This window comes from Gymnoscopelus braueri, assembly GCF_963280865.1.
Source record: "Gymnoscopelus braueri genome assembly, chromosome: 19".
NCBI classification, from domain to species: Eukaryota; Metazoa; Chordata; class Actinopteri; order Myctophiformes; family Myctophidae; genus Gymnoscopelus; species Gymnoscopelus braueri.
In genome coordinates this window covers 48081161-48101380 of record NC_137621.1, presented here as the reverse complement: position 1 = coordinate 48101380, position 20220 = coordinate 48081161, and the positions used below count along the sequence as shown (strand labels likewise).

At 42.0% G+C, this 20220-nt stretch overlaps 1 protein-coding gene across 1 annotated transcript in view; it reads left to right on the top strand.

Annotated features, from left to right (window-relative positions):
• The first annotated feature begins 2224 nt into the window (after positions 1-2224).
• Positions 2225-20220, top strand: part of LOC308073947 (uncharacterized protein) — a 79790-nt gene continuing 61794 nt past the window's right edge. The window contains exons 1-2 of the mRNA XM_080413240.1: positions 2225-2299; positions 2330-2816. Coding sequence (XP_080269366.1) covers positions 2729-2816 — 88 coding nt within the window. The 5' untranslated portion in view covers positions 2225-2299; positions 2330-2728. The remainder of the gene's footprint in view (positions 2300-2329; positions 2817-20220) is intronic.

Sequence of the window (20220 nt, the reverse complement as noted above, 5' to 3'; positions counted from 1 at the left end):
TGCTTATCAGAGAAGTAACTCACAAGTCCCCACCCTTAATTCATAGATGAATTCCCGTAGGAACACAGCAGAGGTCTACTTGATCCAGTTGGTAATATTTTCCAATTGGTAATTATAATTTTTTTATAAAAAAATAACTCAATGAAATCTTTAGCAAACTATGTGATAAGACAAAACAACACAGGATCTGTTATAACATGGCCAGAATAGGGATTCTACGGTTCATGTTGTTAAAAGGATCAACATGTATAGTCCTGAAAACAGAAACATATGTTGCAATAGAGTTTTCAAAGTTATTCAGAAACCTACTTAAATATCCGTAACAGATTTGCAAAAACAGAGCCCATGTCTGGAAAAAAACGAATAGGCTACATTGCTTTATGACCTGAAGTTTAAACATGATCACTGTGACTTTATTGAACTGAACTTGCAACTTGTAAAACTACATTTAAAAAAGAAACTGCTTAAACCCTATACCTGTATTGGGGTCCCCCAGTCGTCTATACTTGGTGCCCTCCTTTTTTCCCTCTACACCAAATCTCTTCACTGACAATAGCCGATCTACAAGCTCACGTGACGTGAGTGTGTAGATCTGCTATTTTCGCCAAATGTTCACCTATGTCCAGCATAGGGATGACAGGGTTCATATGGTTAAACAAGCTTAGTGGAAATTCCCATCTGTAAACAAACTAAAACTATACATAGTGCATAGTGATTTATGACTGGCATCTTGCCAAGGATCAAGAGATTTGTACCTCTGATTTTACTTGCAAACGGACTCTTGTATGAATTGAGTCTTTGACTCATGAGCATAGCTGGGTTAATCCAATCACAAAGCACTGATGGGCCTTTCACATGCTTCCTGTGGTGTCATTATTATCATAATTGTACATGAGAAATAGATTTATTTGAAAAATACAGACAAATAGCCGATCTATACAAACTCTTAATGCTTTGCGATACATTGTGAACTTGTAGATCGGCTATTTTTGCTATTTTTAATTGACACCGTTACATGTAAAAATAGGACTAATTAAGCTGCTAATCATGTTAATGAAGTTGATTATAAAATGATTAGATTTGTTTTCGTGTTGATTCATTGATATATAACACAAATTAATGTAGGTATGCATGCATGCATGGGGGCTGGCATGGTGATGGGTGGCAGTGGTGGACAAAGTATATGCCCAACCCCAAAGTAATACTCAAGTAAAGTATTAAAAAGTGCAAATTTCCATGTACATTTTATTAATATCAATGCAACACTGTATACATAAAAAAAAATAGTTCAATAGTTCAAATATGTCCACTATATTTGAAATATGGCTTAAAGGGGATATTTCACTTTCAAATAAGATAAAAATTACAAACATATATAAAAAGTAAATGAAAAAAGAAATGGAAAATGTAGTTGTCCATGAGTGGGGTTCTCAATTGCTCCCCTGATTGCTAAATATGACCACCTCAGCTGGGTCAAGCTGAAAAGTAGTTTCCCCTGTTGGAATCATTATTATTATTATCATTATAAACAGCCTAATGACCTCCAATATTGACCTTTGCGCTACGTAGCTTATTTTATATTTTAGGTTTAAAGTTGACTTCTTACAGTGGCAGAGGGGCACCCCCGACATCCACTGTCGGAATATGAAGCCGACTATAACCACATATTGCTGCTATGGTGACAAAAATGTATAAGCCTAATTAGAATACTACAATCCATCTGTGTTGTCTAGAAAGATGAAGTAAGATAAATTGCAAACTTTTTTCATAATAACAGAATTTGTGAAATATGCATTATAAGCAACACGATACAGAGATGCATTATAACATCCACAATCCTTCAGCCCTCTGCTCAGCTGTTCTGGATGCTCATTTGTTAATTGCATTGGCTGCTTTGTCAATCTATTCTGTTTCTATGGCTTTTGCATATTGCCTATTCAATTTCATTCCTTGGCCCCTAGTATCGCTGCTTGCAGCTATATTTCTATTTGAAACGTATAGCTCAGGGAAAGTCATGAGCTTGCATTGGTGCAAAGAAGAAAAAAAATACTAATAATACTCCAAAAATGCCTACTCAAGTAAATGTACTCAGTTACTGTCCTCCACCACCACCTACTACTGGTGGGCGGTGCACTTCCCTCCATGCAGCCCTGTGCTGCTGTATAATGCTTCGCATTGCTCCATCCCACCTCTCTCTCTCTCTCTCTCTCTCTCTCTCTGCATGCAAACACCAACCAGGTGCTGCAGCACTCTCTCCCTCCGTTTAGCTCTAACCCTCCTCCTTTTTCTATACGTCACGGTAGAGAGAGAGAGAGAGGAAGAGAGAGAGAGAGAGAGAGGGAGAGAGAGAGAGAGAGAGAGAGAGAGAGAGACTCAGCGACACAACAATGCCCGGAGGGTGCCAAAAAACACCATTTGGTTAGGTTATTATTCAGAGAAATCTCTCTCTCTCAAACCAAACCAAACCAGCATGGCATTGGCACCCGTCCTGCGTCCGGCACAATAGACCCCCAGCCCAGTGTGTGGAGACTAGACTATAGAGACTGAGAGAGAGAGGAGGAATTGCGGAGGACAAGCACCGCATCAAACGACCTAAACATCTCTTTATTGCATATAACCCCCCCGAGGATATCTCTTCTTTTTTTCCCCCGTGGTAAACTTCACCGATCACCGTGGTGGTGGGCGGTGGTGGTGGTGGGGGTCCCAGTCCCAGTCCCAGATCGTCATCATGGCCGGACACGAGTGGGAACCGGACTGGTTCGAGCGCGAGGAGTTGATCGGACAGATCAGCGACATCCGAGTGCAGAACCTCCAAGGTAAGGTGATGAGAGGAGAGAGAGAGAGAGAGAAGTCCTCCCAAAAAGGGGGTCCATTTGGTTCTCATAGGGACCCCCAGCCTTGGATCAAGACTGTCATAGATTTGTTAGAGTTTTACTTTCATAGATCATGCAAATGTCAAAATCGACCAAATACTATGATTAGTCTTGATCCAAGGCTAGGAACCCCAGTAACTCTGAAAGCGTGCAAATGGAACCAAATAGACCTGCAAGGGTCCATTTGGTTCCATTTGCACGCTTTCAGAGACAGAGTTATTGCAGATCCGTAGGGGTCCATTATTTTTGGAATCCCCTCAATCCCTGATGGTCCCTGCCTGGACCCCACTATATGAGAACCACTGCTTTAGAACAATGGTTCTCAAACTTTTTCATGTCAAGGACCCCCCAAATTGATATGTATTTGGTCGTGGACCCCCATCTGAAAATGCTTTGTGCCAGGGACCCCCAGGCCCAGAACAGAAGATTTATGTTAAACAAATTCAAAACTATTCAAAAATGTGCAAAAAATAGCAGATGTACAACTGTGAGCTTATAGATCTGCTATTTTTGAATAGCCAACATATTAATGGATACAGTGGTTAAAATGATTGTGATGCTGTGTTAGCACATTCTGCTGGGGACCCCCTGGAACCCCCTCAAGGACCCCCGGGGGTCCCCGGACCCCACTATGAGAACCAATGCTTTAGAAGACCTGCCATAGCCTTGGATCAAGACTATCATAGATGCATTTGATCTAATCTGACTTTTACTTTTGTTTTATCTATTATGCAAATGTCATAATCGATAAAAAAAAGTCTTGATCCAAGGCTATAGACCTGCTATGATGATCTACTGTTCAGAGATCAATGCAGTTCTCCTACTATGTACAGTTGCTTTTGGTTTCCCCATAGAAAACAAAGTCATTTCCTTGGGAATATTTGCACTCTGAGCAGTGGTGGAAAAAGTACACAAATGTTTTACTTAAGTAAAAGTATCAATACTGCAATGTAGATGTACTCTGTTACAAGTAAAAGTCCAGAATTAAAAATTTACTTGAGCAAAAAAGTATTGCTATCAAAATGTATTTAAAGTACCAAAAGTAAAAGTACTAAAATGTTCGAAAATAGCCGATCTACAAGCTCACAACGCGTCGCATCGCGACGCGAGCTTGTAGATCGGCTATATTCAAATAGTCTAGGTATAAAATAGGACGAAAGTGGTTAATAATGTACAGTATGTTTCATTATATCATAATTTATATCTGAAAAGTAACTAGTAACTAAAGTTTTCAAATTATTGTAGTGGAGTAAAGGTACAATATTTGCCTCTGAGATGTAGTGGAGTAGAAGTAAAAGTATTGGAAATTGGAATTACTCAAGTAAAGTACAAATACCTCAAAATTGTACTTAAGTACAGTCCTTAAGTAAATGTACTTAGTTACTTTCCACCACTGCTGAGCAGTTCCAACTTTCAGTTTCATTGTTATTGCGTCTCCATGGTTTTTCTTTGTGTCTTCTCGTCCCCAGCCTGCAGCATGGAATTGCAGGGCAGCATATATATATATAGTAGCCTAGGCATGCAATGTAACCTTATTCCCTTTACCCATTGTGGACTGCCTGTACCAAACATGCAAGAACAGTGCATGCATAGACATGGGGAGACATCTGGGATCCTTGTGTCAATGCAGCAAGCTTGTTGTTAGTGGTCAAAAGTCCAACTACGCCAAAACCTGTTCCAGTGTTTATTTTGGTCTAATCTCATGTCTAAGATCGGACCGTTTTGGAAGCATTTATAGTGTCACTCTGTTGACAATCTGGGATCCCAGGTCAAATAAAAAGGAAAAACAGCACCCCCAGCGTTTTTCACTTTTGCATTTGACTCTGGGGGGAGTGATTAAATAGACTGACGATGACTGGAAACCGGCGTTTGGTCTCTGCCCTCAGCCCTCCACTTCCGGTGGTGGGCCTATGTTTTCATTCCCACTAACAAAATTTCTCCACAGAACATTAACACCATTTCTCCCAAAGAACATGGATCGTTTTGGTTATAAGCCCACTTGTTTCTATGATGGAAGAACTAAAGTTAAAATGTTACTAACTTTCCGTTGTTTTGTCGGCTCCGAGGACGCCATTGTTAAATGAGTTTGTTTCCAGTGGGAAGCGAATGCACAGATGTAAATCCCGCCCACTACATTTGATTGGGTAAAGCGCGGCCTGCTTCCTGATCTGAAGGCACGCCCACTTGTTGGCCAATGCTCACACGTTCTGAACGGGGCTCCCGACAGATTCAGTAGCGCAGCTCTGAATCGGTTCTTGAGAGATTACTCTGTTGCAAAGTGAATGGCGGTTCACCTGTGGAGCCTAGATTGCTCAAAACAACACCATACATACAGTATACCTACACTATCTCCATGCTATAGCAGTAAGCATATATGGAGCAGACATAACAATTGCTCAGCAAAGTGGAAGGAATTGATTTAATGAGTGTGTAGATTAGAATGAAAGCATTGTTTAGGGGGGGTCTCCCACAAAATCAGCTCGTCCATAAAGCCTCTAATAGACAAGACGGTAAACAAACCACATTCAAAGCCCTCAGTGTACTATTTTTGGCATGGGATAGCCAACATAGTATACAATTATCTGCGTAAAGTTAATTTAAAAAAAATCCAATTAGTATAATAGAGTAATTACACAATTACCTTAAAATGATATAATTAGACAAGTGCATGTTATGTAATGAGCGCAGCATGTAGTGTACTTTATTAGCTTGTCACTATCCATAGGGCAACGTTGTACTGTAGCCTATGTCGCACCGCACTAGTCTAAATGCAGCCGCTAGCCATTATCCAGTCTCTTGAAATGACACAATAATATATGTATGATCCCTGGCGTTCTCCGTGACGCCACCAGACTGTGTGCGTGTCTCGCCGAAACATGCGACGAGTGGCTTGCAAGAAGAAAGATGGTAGTGGGGAGCCATCGCACTAAAACAATGGCCTGGAGGGTCTTACATAACACACTCCCGAGAGAGAGAGAGAGAGAGAGAGAGAGAGAGAGAGAGAGAGAGAGAGAGAGAGAGAGAGAGAGAGAGAGAGAGAGAGAGAGAGAGAGAGAGAGAGAGAGAGAGAGAGAGAGAGAGAGAGAGAGAGAGAGAGAGAGAGAAGAGAGAGAGAGAGAGAGAAGTGCCCTCTGCATTACTGTGTGTGCGCTACAGTCTTGAAGCTATAGCCCCCCCCCCTCTCCACACACACACACACACACTCTTATCCCCCACACAGGCACACACAAGGAGGCCCCCCACCCACCCACCCCCACCTCATTACGATGCAGGCTTCTCTCTAAAAAAAAGTCGGTGGGCTGCGGGTGCATTTTTTTTTTGTTGCAGAAACTGGCCCATGAGCTCAGGCCTCTCTCTCTCGTGCACCGCGCAGTGCTCAAACCAACCGCTCATTGGCCCACAGAAATAAATAATTAAAAGATATGATTAATTGCCCTCACAGTGAACACGGGGTAATCACAAAACCTCTCTCACACACACACACACACACACACGCTCCTTTTTCTCCCTCGGTCCTATAATGTTCCACTCCCCTTGTTATAAACTGGGTCTCATAGTAGCTCTCTGGTGAGTTTGCGTTACAATATGCCTGCCTTCACCCAATCCCCCCCCCCCGCCCCGCCTTTTACCCATATGATTTTGCAGTTTTTAACAAGGGCTGCCGACACAGCCGATACTGTGAGGGAGAGAGACTGCAAGTTCAGCCCCATGAATGATGCATGAACGCCTTAATCAATGCTGTGCATCCTTGCCGGGGATAAACATCCCTCTTTGACCTTATAGGTCACTGTCGGGATATCGGGCCCCAATACAACCTTTTGTGTCTGTCTGTCTGTCTGGCTGTTTCTGTGTGTGTCTGTGTCCTTGGAGAGCGTGGGATCGCATTTGAAACGGTCTAGCTGCTGGTGTGCACTGCGTACGTGGCCAGTCCTGCATGGTGTGCGCGGCATACTTAACCCATTAAGACCGGGAACGCGTCTGTGTGTCATTTTGAGATTTCTTTGGCTATTAAAAAATTAGCAGATATACAAGCTCATAGCGTGGCACCATGCAGGGCACTATGAGCTTGTAGATCTGCAATTTTTTGAAAAATCGTGAAAATGTGTACAAACATTTGTAACTCAAATCTTTGCTTTTGGGGATTCTACAAATGTCTTTTAAATTTAAATATTTTTTTATTCATGTCAAGCGCCACCCAAAATGATATGTACTGTATTTGGCCATGGACCCCTATCTTAAAATATTTTGTTCCAGGGACCCCCCAAGCAAAGATTTGCGTAAAAAGAATCGCTTTAGAAAATAGATATTCAAAGATTTGCATACATTTTCACGATTTTTATCGCTATGAGCTTGTATATCTGCTAATTTTGAACAGCCAAAGAAATCTAAGAATTACACAGACGCGTTCCCGGTCTTAATGGGTTAACGTCTGTTGAAGTGGCCAAAACATCTGTTGAAGTGTTTCCCGGGGGGAAAAAAGGACGGACAACCTACAGTAGAGTGTCTAAAAGTGAAGTTCAAATCAAAGTGGGGCAGATGAAGTTTGAGCACTGTGCACTTGACACCCTGCCGCGAGACAAACAGAGGCTGCCTGTGAGAACAACGGCCGCGGCACAGACTTCCCAGCAGAGGAGACATGCCTGTCCCGCTCACACTTGTCGGAGTGCGCCGTTCTTGAACGCGTGCCCAAAGGCCCCCACATCCCAGCGCACGAGCCAAACGCGGAGGGACCCGGAGTCACAGTGCTGAGGCTTTCAGATACTTTCTCTGGTATGAGGTTTCTGGAGGTTAGAGTAATGTTTAAGGGGGTTGGAAAGAACAAAGTTCTCTGGTTCATCGGCCCCTTCTTGTATTCACGGTCATTCCTGGGACGCTGCATCTGCAAGTGTCTCAGATTTCCTCTCGATCTGCAACAATAAATGCATTTGTCTCTTTTTGTGCTGATCGCTGAGGTTGATTACTCATCAGTGATGGTTTGTTTTTGGCTTTTTTTGGCCACACAAAACGGCAGTAAACTGTACAAAACATGCAAAAATACTGAAACATCAATGTGATCTTGTAGGGGAATGCACTTGATGTGGTGTAACCGCAAAGGCAGCTTCTTCGTGTTGAATCAATTGAGAGGATTTCATACTGCGGTTTATACATTCCATCTTTAGACCTCTTAGCAGCGCATTCATTTGCCCTGAACAGAAACTGACTGTCCTGACCTCTTCTTCCTCGACGCAAGGATTGCCTCCCCCTCCGTCTGAGAGCGCCCGGGCCCTACTTGTGCGCCGGCTATCTATTTTAGTCTGTGGAACCTGTTTTTCTCCAAGGTGCCTGGATGTTTCTTCTCAGATGCATATGCGGTGGACCGGGTGGGCGGGTCTGTGGGGAACACGGAGCCGAGAGCTCGACGTTCTCGGGTAGTGCCGTTACGTAAGTCATGTTAACAGTGTGATCTTGTCGGATGTCCGCTCTGACTCAGATGCTTTCAGGGGAAGCGTAGCCTACTTGTCTTCCAGCTGCACAGTTAGGCCATGTGAAAAAAAACAGGGAAAGGGACTAACCATGTAGGCCAGGGGTCTTCAACGTTTTCAGGCCAAGGACCCCCTAGCTGAGAGAGAGATGAAGCAGGGACCCCCTACTCTATATTGTATAAAATTGTGTTTCATATTAAAGTTTTTTTTTTTACTTAGTCTGCTCTTTTTTCCCTCTACACCTATAGCCTCTTTGCCAAAAATAGCCGATCTACAGAGAGCTTGTAGATCTGCTATTTTCGGCTAATGTTCCCCTCAGAAAAGGAATTCTAGGGTTCAAGTGGTTAATGTAAAAAAAACTAAATCCTATCACACAAAGATTTGGCGGACCCCCTATAGTAGCTCTGAGGACCCCCTTAGGGGTCCCGGACCCCCTGTTGAAGACCCCTGATGTAGGCTACACAGTGAACTCTTGAGTGTTCATTTAGCTCCGTTAGTGTATTAATTTCAAAGGAAATAATTGCACATCCACTTAGCTCGGATGCAGGTGCGTTGGTCAGTATCAAATGACCGTTAATGACGGAACCCCCCCCCCCCCCCCCCCCCCCCCACTGCTCAGCTGCACCAAATGTATATATCGGCGCTGTCGGGCAGAAACCAGCTAACTCCATTTTGACGCTTAAAGGGATACTTCACTTTCAAATAAAATAAACATTTAAAAAAATTATTTAAAAAAAATGAAAGAAGTTATGGCTAAATAAAGGCCCCTCACACATTAGTAGGACACTCTAATGCGTGAGGGGGCCTTTATTTTGCCATAACTTCTTTCATTTTTTTTTAATAATTTTTTTTAATGTTTATTTTATTTGAAAGTGAAGTATCCCTTTAAGCATTTTTTTCTCATAAATCAGTGCTATTGAACACCCTTTACGTCTGTGTGTTGGTAAAAACAATATTGAACCAATGAAAAGTATTAAAAAGTGCTTCTGACAAAACCAGCTAACTCCATTGGATCCTCAAACTTTCTGCTAAACCAGCTAACTCCACCAAAGGGGGGTGGAGTTAGCTGGTTTTGTTGACTCCAGGCTCCACCCCTTTTGACCTCCAACCTCATTGTGAGCTTGGAGGTCCATTCAGCTGTTCTTATCAATGATGAACAAAACCTCCTAACTTTTTTTTTTGTCATCATTTCCTGAAAAATGAACATTTTGGAGTTGGCTGGCTTCTGCCCGACAGCAGAGATATTCAACACTTAAACACTGACGTTTCGGTCCCTCTGGACCTTCAGCAAGAGTGTCTCCAAACAAACAGGGGCTAGCCATTTACACAGTAAACTCTTGAGTGTCAATGTAGAAATGTACCCGTGAATGTCAATTTGGAGTTGAATCAATATACAGGATATTACTTTGCATGAAACAATGCTTTGTCTAGAGATTTGGAGCATGTCTTGCTCATGGAACCGGTTGACCGTTGTAGGAAGTGACATCAGAGCTGACTGTGCCATATAGTAACTGTGTTTTTCCAAGCATCTGGCCACTGCCAGGTACTCTAGTTCCAACCAAGGCCCGCAGGCATCCACGAACTCTGCTCAGTAGCATACTGACACCACAAAATGCTCGAGATGCTGTCTGATCAGGACTGTGCCATTTGAAACTTATCTGATTCAGATGGCAATTGGTTGAGAGACACTAGTCAGCTCACATTACCTCCACAGAAACCACAGATGCTTGCGATGATATTCCCACTCGTCACCTGTTCTGTAGCGTATCAGGTCCGGCCCCCACCAAAGCACTCTTACACTTTGTAAAATTCAACCGGGGGTGCAAGAGTTGATCAAACTAATCTATGTAATCGATTATAAAAATCGTCTTCTGTAGCCATACTGTACCTACCAGCTTCCATTTCAGAAGCTGAATGGTGGCCCTCTCTCTGGGCCTCGGCTAACTTGAGGCCCACACAGTGTTTTTTTTATTGTTGCAAATGTGATTACTTGCAACGATAAGTGAAATGGGCCCATTTGGGACGTTTTTTACACTCACAAGTTAAATGCACGGGAGGATTTTAATATGTGCTAAGTTAAGTGATCAGCAAGAAGGAAAAGCAAGCCTGTAAAACAAAAACTTTTTTTCCTTTTTTTTATGAAGCAGGGGCCAGCTTACTCCCCTCTAAAAATAGTTCATTTGAGAAGGTCAGTGGTTATATTGTCAGATGAAACTTCACTGAGAGAGAGAGAGTGACGTAAGCCAGAGTGAGCTCAGCCTTTGTGTGGAGGTCTAGAAGTGCTTTGAAAGGCCTGTTTTTATTAGACGCAGGTGGCTCTCCTGCTTGGCTAGAGAAAAATGCTCCTCTATACGATATCCCCCACTGGAGTGGAGTTACCTGGTTCATAATAACGGCACTGATCTGGCATGGTTGGCCATGGCTTTTCAATGCACCACCGGTTTGGCCTGATCTCCAGTAGAGAGCCCAACAGATGGTGGATTTTTCAGTGATTTTGGAGAGTCCTTGACCACAAATCACAGATGTTTTAACCGATATTTTGTAGAAAAAAGAACACAAAGAAAGAAAAGATTGCAGTTGAAAACAATTGAAAAGCCTTAGATTTGATTGATGTTTCTATTTGGGAACATTTAACTTATAAGCAAACACATAAATAAAAATAAACACAAATAACCTTTTCATGGATAAAAATAGCCGATCTGCAAGCTCAGTCACAATGCGTTGGCTACTTCAAAAATTGGAACACATCAGCTGCATAATTGTCGATATCACCAAAAAAGTCAAATAATGGCTGATAAATCTACCGGTAATATCCAGTTATTCCTTTTCTAACCCACCGTTCCGCTTTCATCCCTTTCGTCCCCCCTGATCATTAAGGTTTTACGCCATCATTACAGATGCATTTGAATCTATGCTGACTTCGAGGAAAGAGCAGGGCGATCACTAACACACTCCAGTAGTAGAGGTTCAATTAATATTAAAGCATGAGTGGAGTGCAATCTGTGTCAATCTCATCCTTTTCCCTTTGATTTGGGTGCTTGATCACCGGAGCAGCAGTGTCTTTATTATAGCCTCCAGTGCTGCAGGATCTTATCAGATCGATCGCACCCATGAGCCTCATCGGGGAAGCTTTCCTGCTGGTGTCATCTTTTTGGAATGCGGAAGATAACGATTGCACGGAGTGCCCACAGTCGACTGCATCCCTGTCAAATAATTCAAACAAGGGCTTCCTTTAGGATGACGGGATTTTGATTTGATTTGAAGAATCAGTCATACCTTGTTCCCTTATGGTTTGTTGTTCTCTCTCTCTCGTCTTTTTTTTTTTTACATATATTTTCTTTCCTGCCTGAGAGAACGAGACAAAAGCATCTTTTATCTACAAGGCAGACTTTTGCCCTCACTGAAATACACAAAGGATTGAACAATCCTGTCTTCGTCATGTTTTCTTCTAGTCTGTACTGGTGATGTGGGAGGTTAGGAGAAAATCCATGTGGGCTTGTGCTCTTGATGAGACATGTTGCTCTCACAATGCGTCAGGAGTTAATCAAATGCGACCTTGACCTTTTGACATTTTCAACCCAAAAGTGAACCATATCTCTTCGGGGCTACAGTCTACTGCACTGATCACTTCGACCCATAGGGTGCCACAAATATGAAAGAAACGTCATTTTTGGGAGGACCAGTCTTCAACAAAATAGCGCACGGACCAGAGACAAGAGAGGGAGACACTGTTTGATGTCACTGAATCAGATGGTGTCATTATTGTTATTGGGGCGTGCCTCCTGGTACATGATCATGCTGCCAGAAAGACCATTATCTAACATTGTTACATGCAATCACATCATTTCTTCCATCGAATGCTGCTACAACAAAAAGTTTAATGTAATCTTCATACAACAACATCAACAACAATATCGCTAGGACGACAGCCAATATTACAACACCTAACATCCAAATCGCAGAGGGCAATTTTTTTTTGCACTGGCAGATTCGTCTGGTCCCAGGCTACCACATATCACCCCTGCAATATCACATTCTGCCTCTTACACGGCCCTGGGTAGGCCACCCGGCCTGGTGGCGATATGCGCTCCGTGGTGTGCCCCTTTCTTGTTCACAACATGTTGATTCTAGTGTACGGAAGGAGACTAATTTCACAACACATTGCAATTCAAAAGAGGTTTCCTAGTGTTTTTCATCCAAGTAATTCATATTACGGGTCTGCAACCTATTCCATTTTCCTATTACTGTTTTCCATTTCTGTTCAAGTGGTGTCTAGAAGAGATCCTTTGCTCTCCTTTCAAGGATGTCATTTTTAACTGGAAGTGTTTAAACACCGAAATGGGATTTTCTTCTTCTTGTGACAATGCAAAATGCTAATTTTTGTAAGATCTTAGGGATAAAATGGGCTTGAATGAATCACGGCACATTTTCTTGTCAGACGGGTGACAAAGTGAAGCCATTATCTTATGCCAAGACTGTGAAGGGCATTTGTTTCCACTTTTCCTTTAAAGCAACCATATGCCGACATGTTTCCATTCTTCACACGGTGGTGTTCTTAGATTAAATATACTGAACCCTTGATTTGTTGAACCATCTTTATTGTCACATTACTGGTTTACTGGTGTAAAACAGTGGGTGAAATTCATTTTTGTGCAAGCTCCATCGCTTTGATTGTTTCTAGAAAGAGAAAGAATAGAAAGAAGAGGGGGAAAAAAGGCAACAAAAAAGGAAATAATCAAAAAAGAGACAACAAGGTAACATATTTACACATGGCACATCCATCCAAACATTGTGTACATGAGGTTTAGAAATAAGGTTCATGAGCACAGCAGCTGGTATATACTGTTCATGACATAGACATTAGTGCAAGAGTATCAGTGCGTTGTACATGAGATTAAAGGGATACTTCACCCAAAAAATTACAATGATTTGATGATCGGCAGCGGTTCCGGTAGGAGACACGAAGAGTCTCCATTGTGTCTCCTACCGGAACCGCTGCCTACCGGTCATCAAATTATTGGCTTAGGAAAAACCCCAAAAATATCCATGAATTCAAGTCTCCATGGGGTGACTAATCGATAGAAACAAAGTCATTTTGGGGGTGAGCTATCCCTTTAAGGTGCAGAGTATGATATGATTAGCTACTTTTAAGTGTGTGCGCTATTATGCTTATTGTTTGTAATGATGTACGCTGTTTAAGTGAAGGTTGTGTGTGTGTGTGTGTGTGTGTGTGTGTGTGTGTGTGTGTGTGTGTGTGTGTGTGTGTGTGTGTGTGTGTGTGTGTGTGTGTGTGTGTGTGTGTGTGTGTGTGTGTGCGTGCGTGCGTGCGTGCGTGCGTGCGTGCGTGCGTGCGTGCGTGCGTGCGTGCGTGCGTGCGTGCGTGCGTGCGTGCGTGCGTGCGTGCGTGCGTGCGTTCAACTTCAGTGGTCATTGGGCGTTGCTGAGCAGGATGTTCAGGGGTCAAGCTAGGCTGAGCACAGGTGCTGAATACACAGCACCTGTGCTCAGAGGCCCCCAGTTACACACCTGTATGAGACTAATGACTAAGGGTGTCACGATACTCGATACGTACCGAAAATGAACCGAAATTGACGTTCGATACAGTGTACCGAAATTAAAAGCCGTATCGCGATTCTCACTGTCCAGCGTCCAAGGCAGTGTTTCCAAGTCTTCTTATTATAAGCTACTTTGGGTTCGCTTATTTTGGGTTAGGGTTAGGCTTCTTTTCGTAGACCTGGAAAAAATCATAACTTTTCAAAGAATGTTAACTAATCATCTTAAAGAAGAATCTGAAAATGTCAATGACAGTTGATAAAAACCCAAAGTTTATATTATTAATATGTTAAACATTGTATTATTCTAGATTCTCATTTGTAATTTATAATTCTTATACAAAATATAATATTTGTATTTATTGAGAAAGTGTTTTTCTTTACAGACAATAGCCTTAAAATTTAGATGTAATAAAAATCGAATATCGAATCGAATCGTGAGCTTAAAATCGAAAGTTGAATCGAATCGTGGATTAGGCGTATCGTGACACCCCTACTAATGACACACCTGAGACCAGTGGTTATACACCTGTATGAGACAAGTAGTTACACTCCTGTATGAGACTAGTCAGTGTTTCCCCGATATATGCATTCAATGGCGGCGCTAAACACACCTGTAAGAGGCTACCTGTTACACACCTATTTATATTATAAAATGCACACAGACCTCTTCCACTCTTGAAAGAATGTGTTGCTTGTCCATGTCAAATGGCCCAGTTTCTCTCTGGTGTGGCCCTGTAGTGTTCCACCATGGCCCCAGAGAAACCTGACCCCGAAACAAGCCATAAAACCATCGTGATGGATGCGGTCAGCGTCGCTGCCACTTACTCCACAGGGCAAGGACGTTTATCAGGGCCAAGTGTCTCCATCTACTCCCACAGAGTCACTTCCTCCCACAAGACCGTCTTGACCCTATTAGACAGAGCCTACGTACAGTAGCTGGTCACACGAGGGCCCACATTTAGGCTAAGTGTGCCATCTGTGACTATAGCCTGTCTTAGAAGATATGCATTCAAAATAATAATAATAATAATACACTTTATTTATATAGCACCTTTCATGACATAAATGCAGATCAAAGTGCTTTACAGAGCAAAAAAACAAAACATAAAAAATAAAACAATGGCAAAAAAAAAAGGCATAAAGATAATGGCTAAAACAATACATAACAGGCAAGCAAAACAGTAAAGACATGAGTAAAGAAATAAGTCTTGAGCTGTGCCTTAACACTGTCTACAGAGGGTGCCTGTCTTAGGTGTAATGGGAGTTTCTGTGGGGCTGCACAACGTTAGGAAAACATGCAATATGCGAGGACATTGTTGAATATTGTGATGACGTTATGACTTGCGATAAGTAGTTTAATACTTAAACTGTACATTGAAGTATACAGGTTGAATGTCTTTCTGCCTTATGTTTGCTGCTAACATAAAACCCAGACAATGAAAAGCCAACCGAATAAACTCAAGAAAAAGCATCACAAAATTGTACTTGAGTAAAAGTACTTTTAGTTGATTTGACATCTTTATTGATCATGAAAAAACACATCTGTAACAATAGTAAGGGATGAGTGAGCGTAGGAGTGTCTAAACTGCAGTAAGTGCGTTTGTGTGTGAGTTACTTGCAATCAGTTGTAATCATGTAATTTTTAATAATATATAATCATTGCGTGCCAATGTTGGCTAATTGTCATTTGAAATCATGTTCTATATTAATGTATATCGTTTACGTCCAAAACCGTTACTTTTCAGGATTCAAAGTCAAAATGAGCAACAGTAGCAGATCTACAAGCTCAAAACGCGTCGCTTCGCGCCGCGTTTCGAGATTGTTGATCTGCTACCTTTCGTGTGATACTGTAGTGCGATCAAGTAGGGCGTTAATTTAGGAAAAAAAGAAAAGTTAAATTATGGAGATAAGAGGTTTCTGTTCGACAGCAATGATATGCTGTGTTCACATACTGTAGGTAGAGGCCTCGTATGAGCCCTTTGGGCTTCTTGCCGCCTCCTGCCACTCGTTTCCCTTTTAAATCTTGTGCACACATTTTGTCCTGTTTCTAAAATCGTGCTCAATATAATCCAGTGGCGTAAAGTAACTAAGTACATTTACTTAAGTACTGTACTCGAGTTATTTTTTACTTTACTGGAGTATTTCCAATGTTCAGTACTTTTACTTCTACTCCACTACATCTCAGAGGCAAATATTGTACTTTTACTCCACGACAATTATTTGAAAACTTTAGTTACTAGTTACTTTGCAGATATCAATTCTTATATTATAAAACATATATTAACCACTTCAGACATATTTTATACATAGGCTATTTGAAAATAGCCGATCTACAAGCTCACAACGTGTCGCATCGCGACACGTTGTGAGCTTGTAGATCTGCTATTTTCAAACATTTTAGTGCTCTTATTTTTGGTACTTTTAAGTACATTTTGATACCAATACTGTCATACTTTTACTCAAGTACATTTTTAATTCCGGACTTTTACTTGTAACAGAATATTTCCACGATGCAGTATTGATACTTTTACTTAAGTAAAAAGTTTGAGTAGTTTTTCCACCACTGATATAATCAAATAAATGCTCTCCAGTTTCCACCACTGCAAAGGACTACAATATTGTTTGGCAGCGGTTGAGCTAAAGCCGTTTTAATCTTTGCAGCAGTGTTGTATTGAGCAGAGTGTGTAATCTTTTTTGTTTTTTAAATTAATAATCATTTGGGAAATAATCCATGATGACCAAAAGAGAGCAACTTTATGAAAAATGCAAATGACTAAGCTACTGTTCCTTAACAGTTTACTTATTGCCCCGGGCAATTGTTATTATCAAAACCATTACTGTCTACATATTGTAGACTCTACAGTATGCATTTCATATAAAAAGAGAACATTATTTAATTATCCACCATTTTTGGCATGGAGTCTGTCTGTATACAGCGTCTGTGCTTGCAAACTGAAACAGGCCCTTTTAAAAAGTCTTGTTGCTGAATTCACAGTGTATTAAGCAATTTTCCAAGAGATAACCTCAGGGGTTACCTGAGCTAAAGACTGTGATTACTTTCTCTCCAGATCATAGACTGTAAAAAAGAAATGGACAAAGTTACGCCCATAGACTCTACAGGCCGTAAATGAAGCCTATTTTTCAGCAATTTCAAATCCGCCATCTTTCTATATCACGTCATATCCTATGCACACGGAAATGAATGCTATTGGTTGGGACCAGAGCGGGGGTGGGGAATGAATGCTATTGGCTGTGTAGCTTGTCAATCAAATCATCACAAGGTAGCCACGCCCCTCCTACAGCATACCCTACTTTATCATCAATTTTAAAATAAATGGGACCATAATTTACCAAAACTCATATCATGATTATTGAAAGAAGACTTTAAACTAGCGACTGGAAGCATATAGTATTTATGACAATGTTTATGAACACATTCCATGCCAGAGTTTAATATCATAATGTACTCACGACTGCCAGCGATTTAGGGTTGTTTTTTTGTTTTTTTCACCTCACCACAGACCTCGCTAAATACCTTATGACCGCACGTTAAACTTTTTGTAGACACACAGGGTAGCACAGTACACACAGTGTGAGTGGCCCAGAGAAGACATTTTCAATCGGCGACATTCCATTTTGCAGTTGTCGCAGTTTCTAAAAAAAGTTTTAAACAGCGTTCAGCGCAGAGAAAAACAACACCGAGATAATGGCGATTTAACGGAAGCTTTAGAGCGGCGGCGGATGGGAACGAAAATCTTCGATTGACATTCATTTCCGTTTCCGGGTGTGCTACAATGAAATGTGTCACTGCGAGAGAAAAAAAAAAAAAAAGACCACTTCGCGTAGATCTACGCGACTGGCACGCTGCGCTGTTATTTAGGTTCGCGTAGAACTACGCGATTGGCACGCAATGTGTTAAGGCAGCGCTACTCAACACGCGGCCCGCGGGCCGCATGCGGCCCGCACGCCGCGTCTTGGCGGCCCGATGGTCAAACCCCCCAAAAAAAAAACTTTTTTTTTTTTTTTTTTTTTTTAAATAAAAATATACATTTTAAAAATATACATTTCCGTTCAAATGTATGGGTTGCTAAAACATTTTTTGAAAACAAACAGACAGACATACATACAGGTGCGTCAATTGTTACAGGTATAATGCATAGTTTTCTATGCATTTGGGGTTTTTGGGGGGGTTTGACCCCCACATTTTCCCGCCCAGGATAGGTGTCCCTTATTTCAATCTCTGGGAGTTGGCAACCCTAACCTTGCCATACCTTAGCTTTTGCTGAACTGATGCCACTGGACATACACACAAAATAAACTGGTACAGTGAAAAGAATATGATCAGGGGTGCACATAACTGGTGCGCAGGTGCGCATGCGCACCCAAAATAAATAATGAGCACCACATCAGACGACGCGAGGCGCTTTTGCGTACCAACAGCTGGGACCGGAATTTCCAAGCTTTTATTTTTTAGCAAAACTAAAAAATAAAAGCCTGGAGATTTACTTCCTGAAGCCACACTCACACACTCACGCTAAAGCACGTGTCGGCCCCATGTACAGCCATAGGCGCAGGGGGACGCATGCTGTGATTGTGTGAGCCTCGCATCCTGACACACAGACAGGCTGCGACTCGCAGCCCGCTGCACGCAGCGGCTGTTAGAGGCACTCGTCAGTCACCGATGATGAACGTACCGTAATGGTGCAAAAATATGCCGTGAACGTCCCAAATTTGGCGGATAAAAGCAGCGCAGCACAGGGCACCAACCTTGGGGGGTTCACCAAACAGCGTGAGTGAAAAAAAAAACGGCGAAATTCGGAATTTGGAAGCAAAGCGTCCTTTTTTTCTCGCGCAGCATCCCCCCCCCCCCCCCCCCCCCCCGTTGACAAAACTGTCCCGGTGGGCACCGTGCTGAAACCCCCCCCCCCAAACGGAAAGTTATGTGCACCCCTGAATATGATGTCAAAATGTACATTTTATTGTGTGTTACAAAATCGAAAAATCCAAAATAGGACCGTAATTTTTATGGCGGCCCCTTGGACTTTTGGTATTTTGCTGAGTGGCCCCTTAGCCATCTTAAGTTGAGTAGCCCTGTGTTAAGGTAATAAAATCAAGTCAAAAGTTGCAAAAACCCATCCACTTGCATTGAGAGTTAATTTTTCTGACACCAGCAGGGGTAAAACAGCGAAACTACAGGCCATTCATATGAACCGTCACTTCCTATATAGACTCAATTTGAAAGGCGGATGCTGGGCCCTTGCTCCAGACCAGTCAAGTATTTGGCACATACAGTTTTGTGTTCCTTCATTGTCTCCGCCAGGCCGAAGGCGTGGCAGAGACTATGTTTTGCACCCTGCCCGTCCGTCCGTGTGTCTGTTTGTGAGCAGCTAATCTCCGGCACCGTTGGGCCGATCGCAGCGAAACTGTGCACGCACACTCCCTGGATGCCAGAGCAGAGCGTCTGCCCCGAATTTTTCAGATCGACCTGTGATAGCGCCACCAGGAGGTTGATGTTGCAATATTATTACTACAGATTTTGTCCAAACATCACGCAAATTGGTAGGCTACACAGTATCTCTATAGTCATGTGATCAAGTTGGATCTGTCCGATTTTTTGTATTACATCTACATTGCTAGCCCACAATAACCTACCTGACCTGGCGGAGACCTGCGCTCCGAGGAGCACTTTTTCTAGTTCACTATGAAAAGCCTTCCTTTCAAAATAGTATGCAAGTGTTTTCAACAACTTGACATGGAGCTTGAGAGCTATGAGCTAACTGCAATCACTTGCCAAAAAAATAAATAAACAGACTAGGGGTTGCTTTACTTAATTAATTTAAACTCCACAAGCTTTGATTTGTGGATAACAGAAATGCAACAGAGTAAACAGATAAACATATCATCCTGGCAATCATCCTATTTTCCTCCTCTATTAGTTTAGGTTGGCTAGACAGCATGAGAAGCAGCTGTTTATACGTACAGATGGATGGGTGATGAAATAGATTTCATGGCTCCTGTGTAAATGATTGATTAGCTGTCATTCGCCTTTTTTTGTTGTCAAATGTGTTTGTTTCCACATAGCTGTGCCTTGCAGTTAATCTAGACTTTGGTATAAGCATGCTTTGTGAAATATTGCCCCCCACAGCCATATTTTAAAGGTGTGTTCTATTATAATAGGATAATTAAAATTGGATCATCTATTTTTTCCCCTACATGCGAGAAAATCCAATTACAAAATAATCCATTTGCATGCAATCACTTAAGCTGCATACAATTACAATGTCTGATTATGTTGTGCATTTGTTGTTTATGTAATAGGCTACCTGTCTT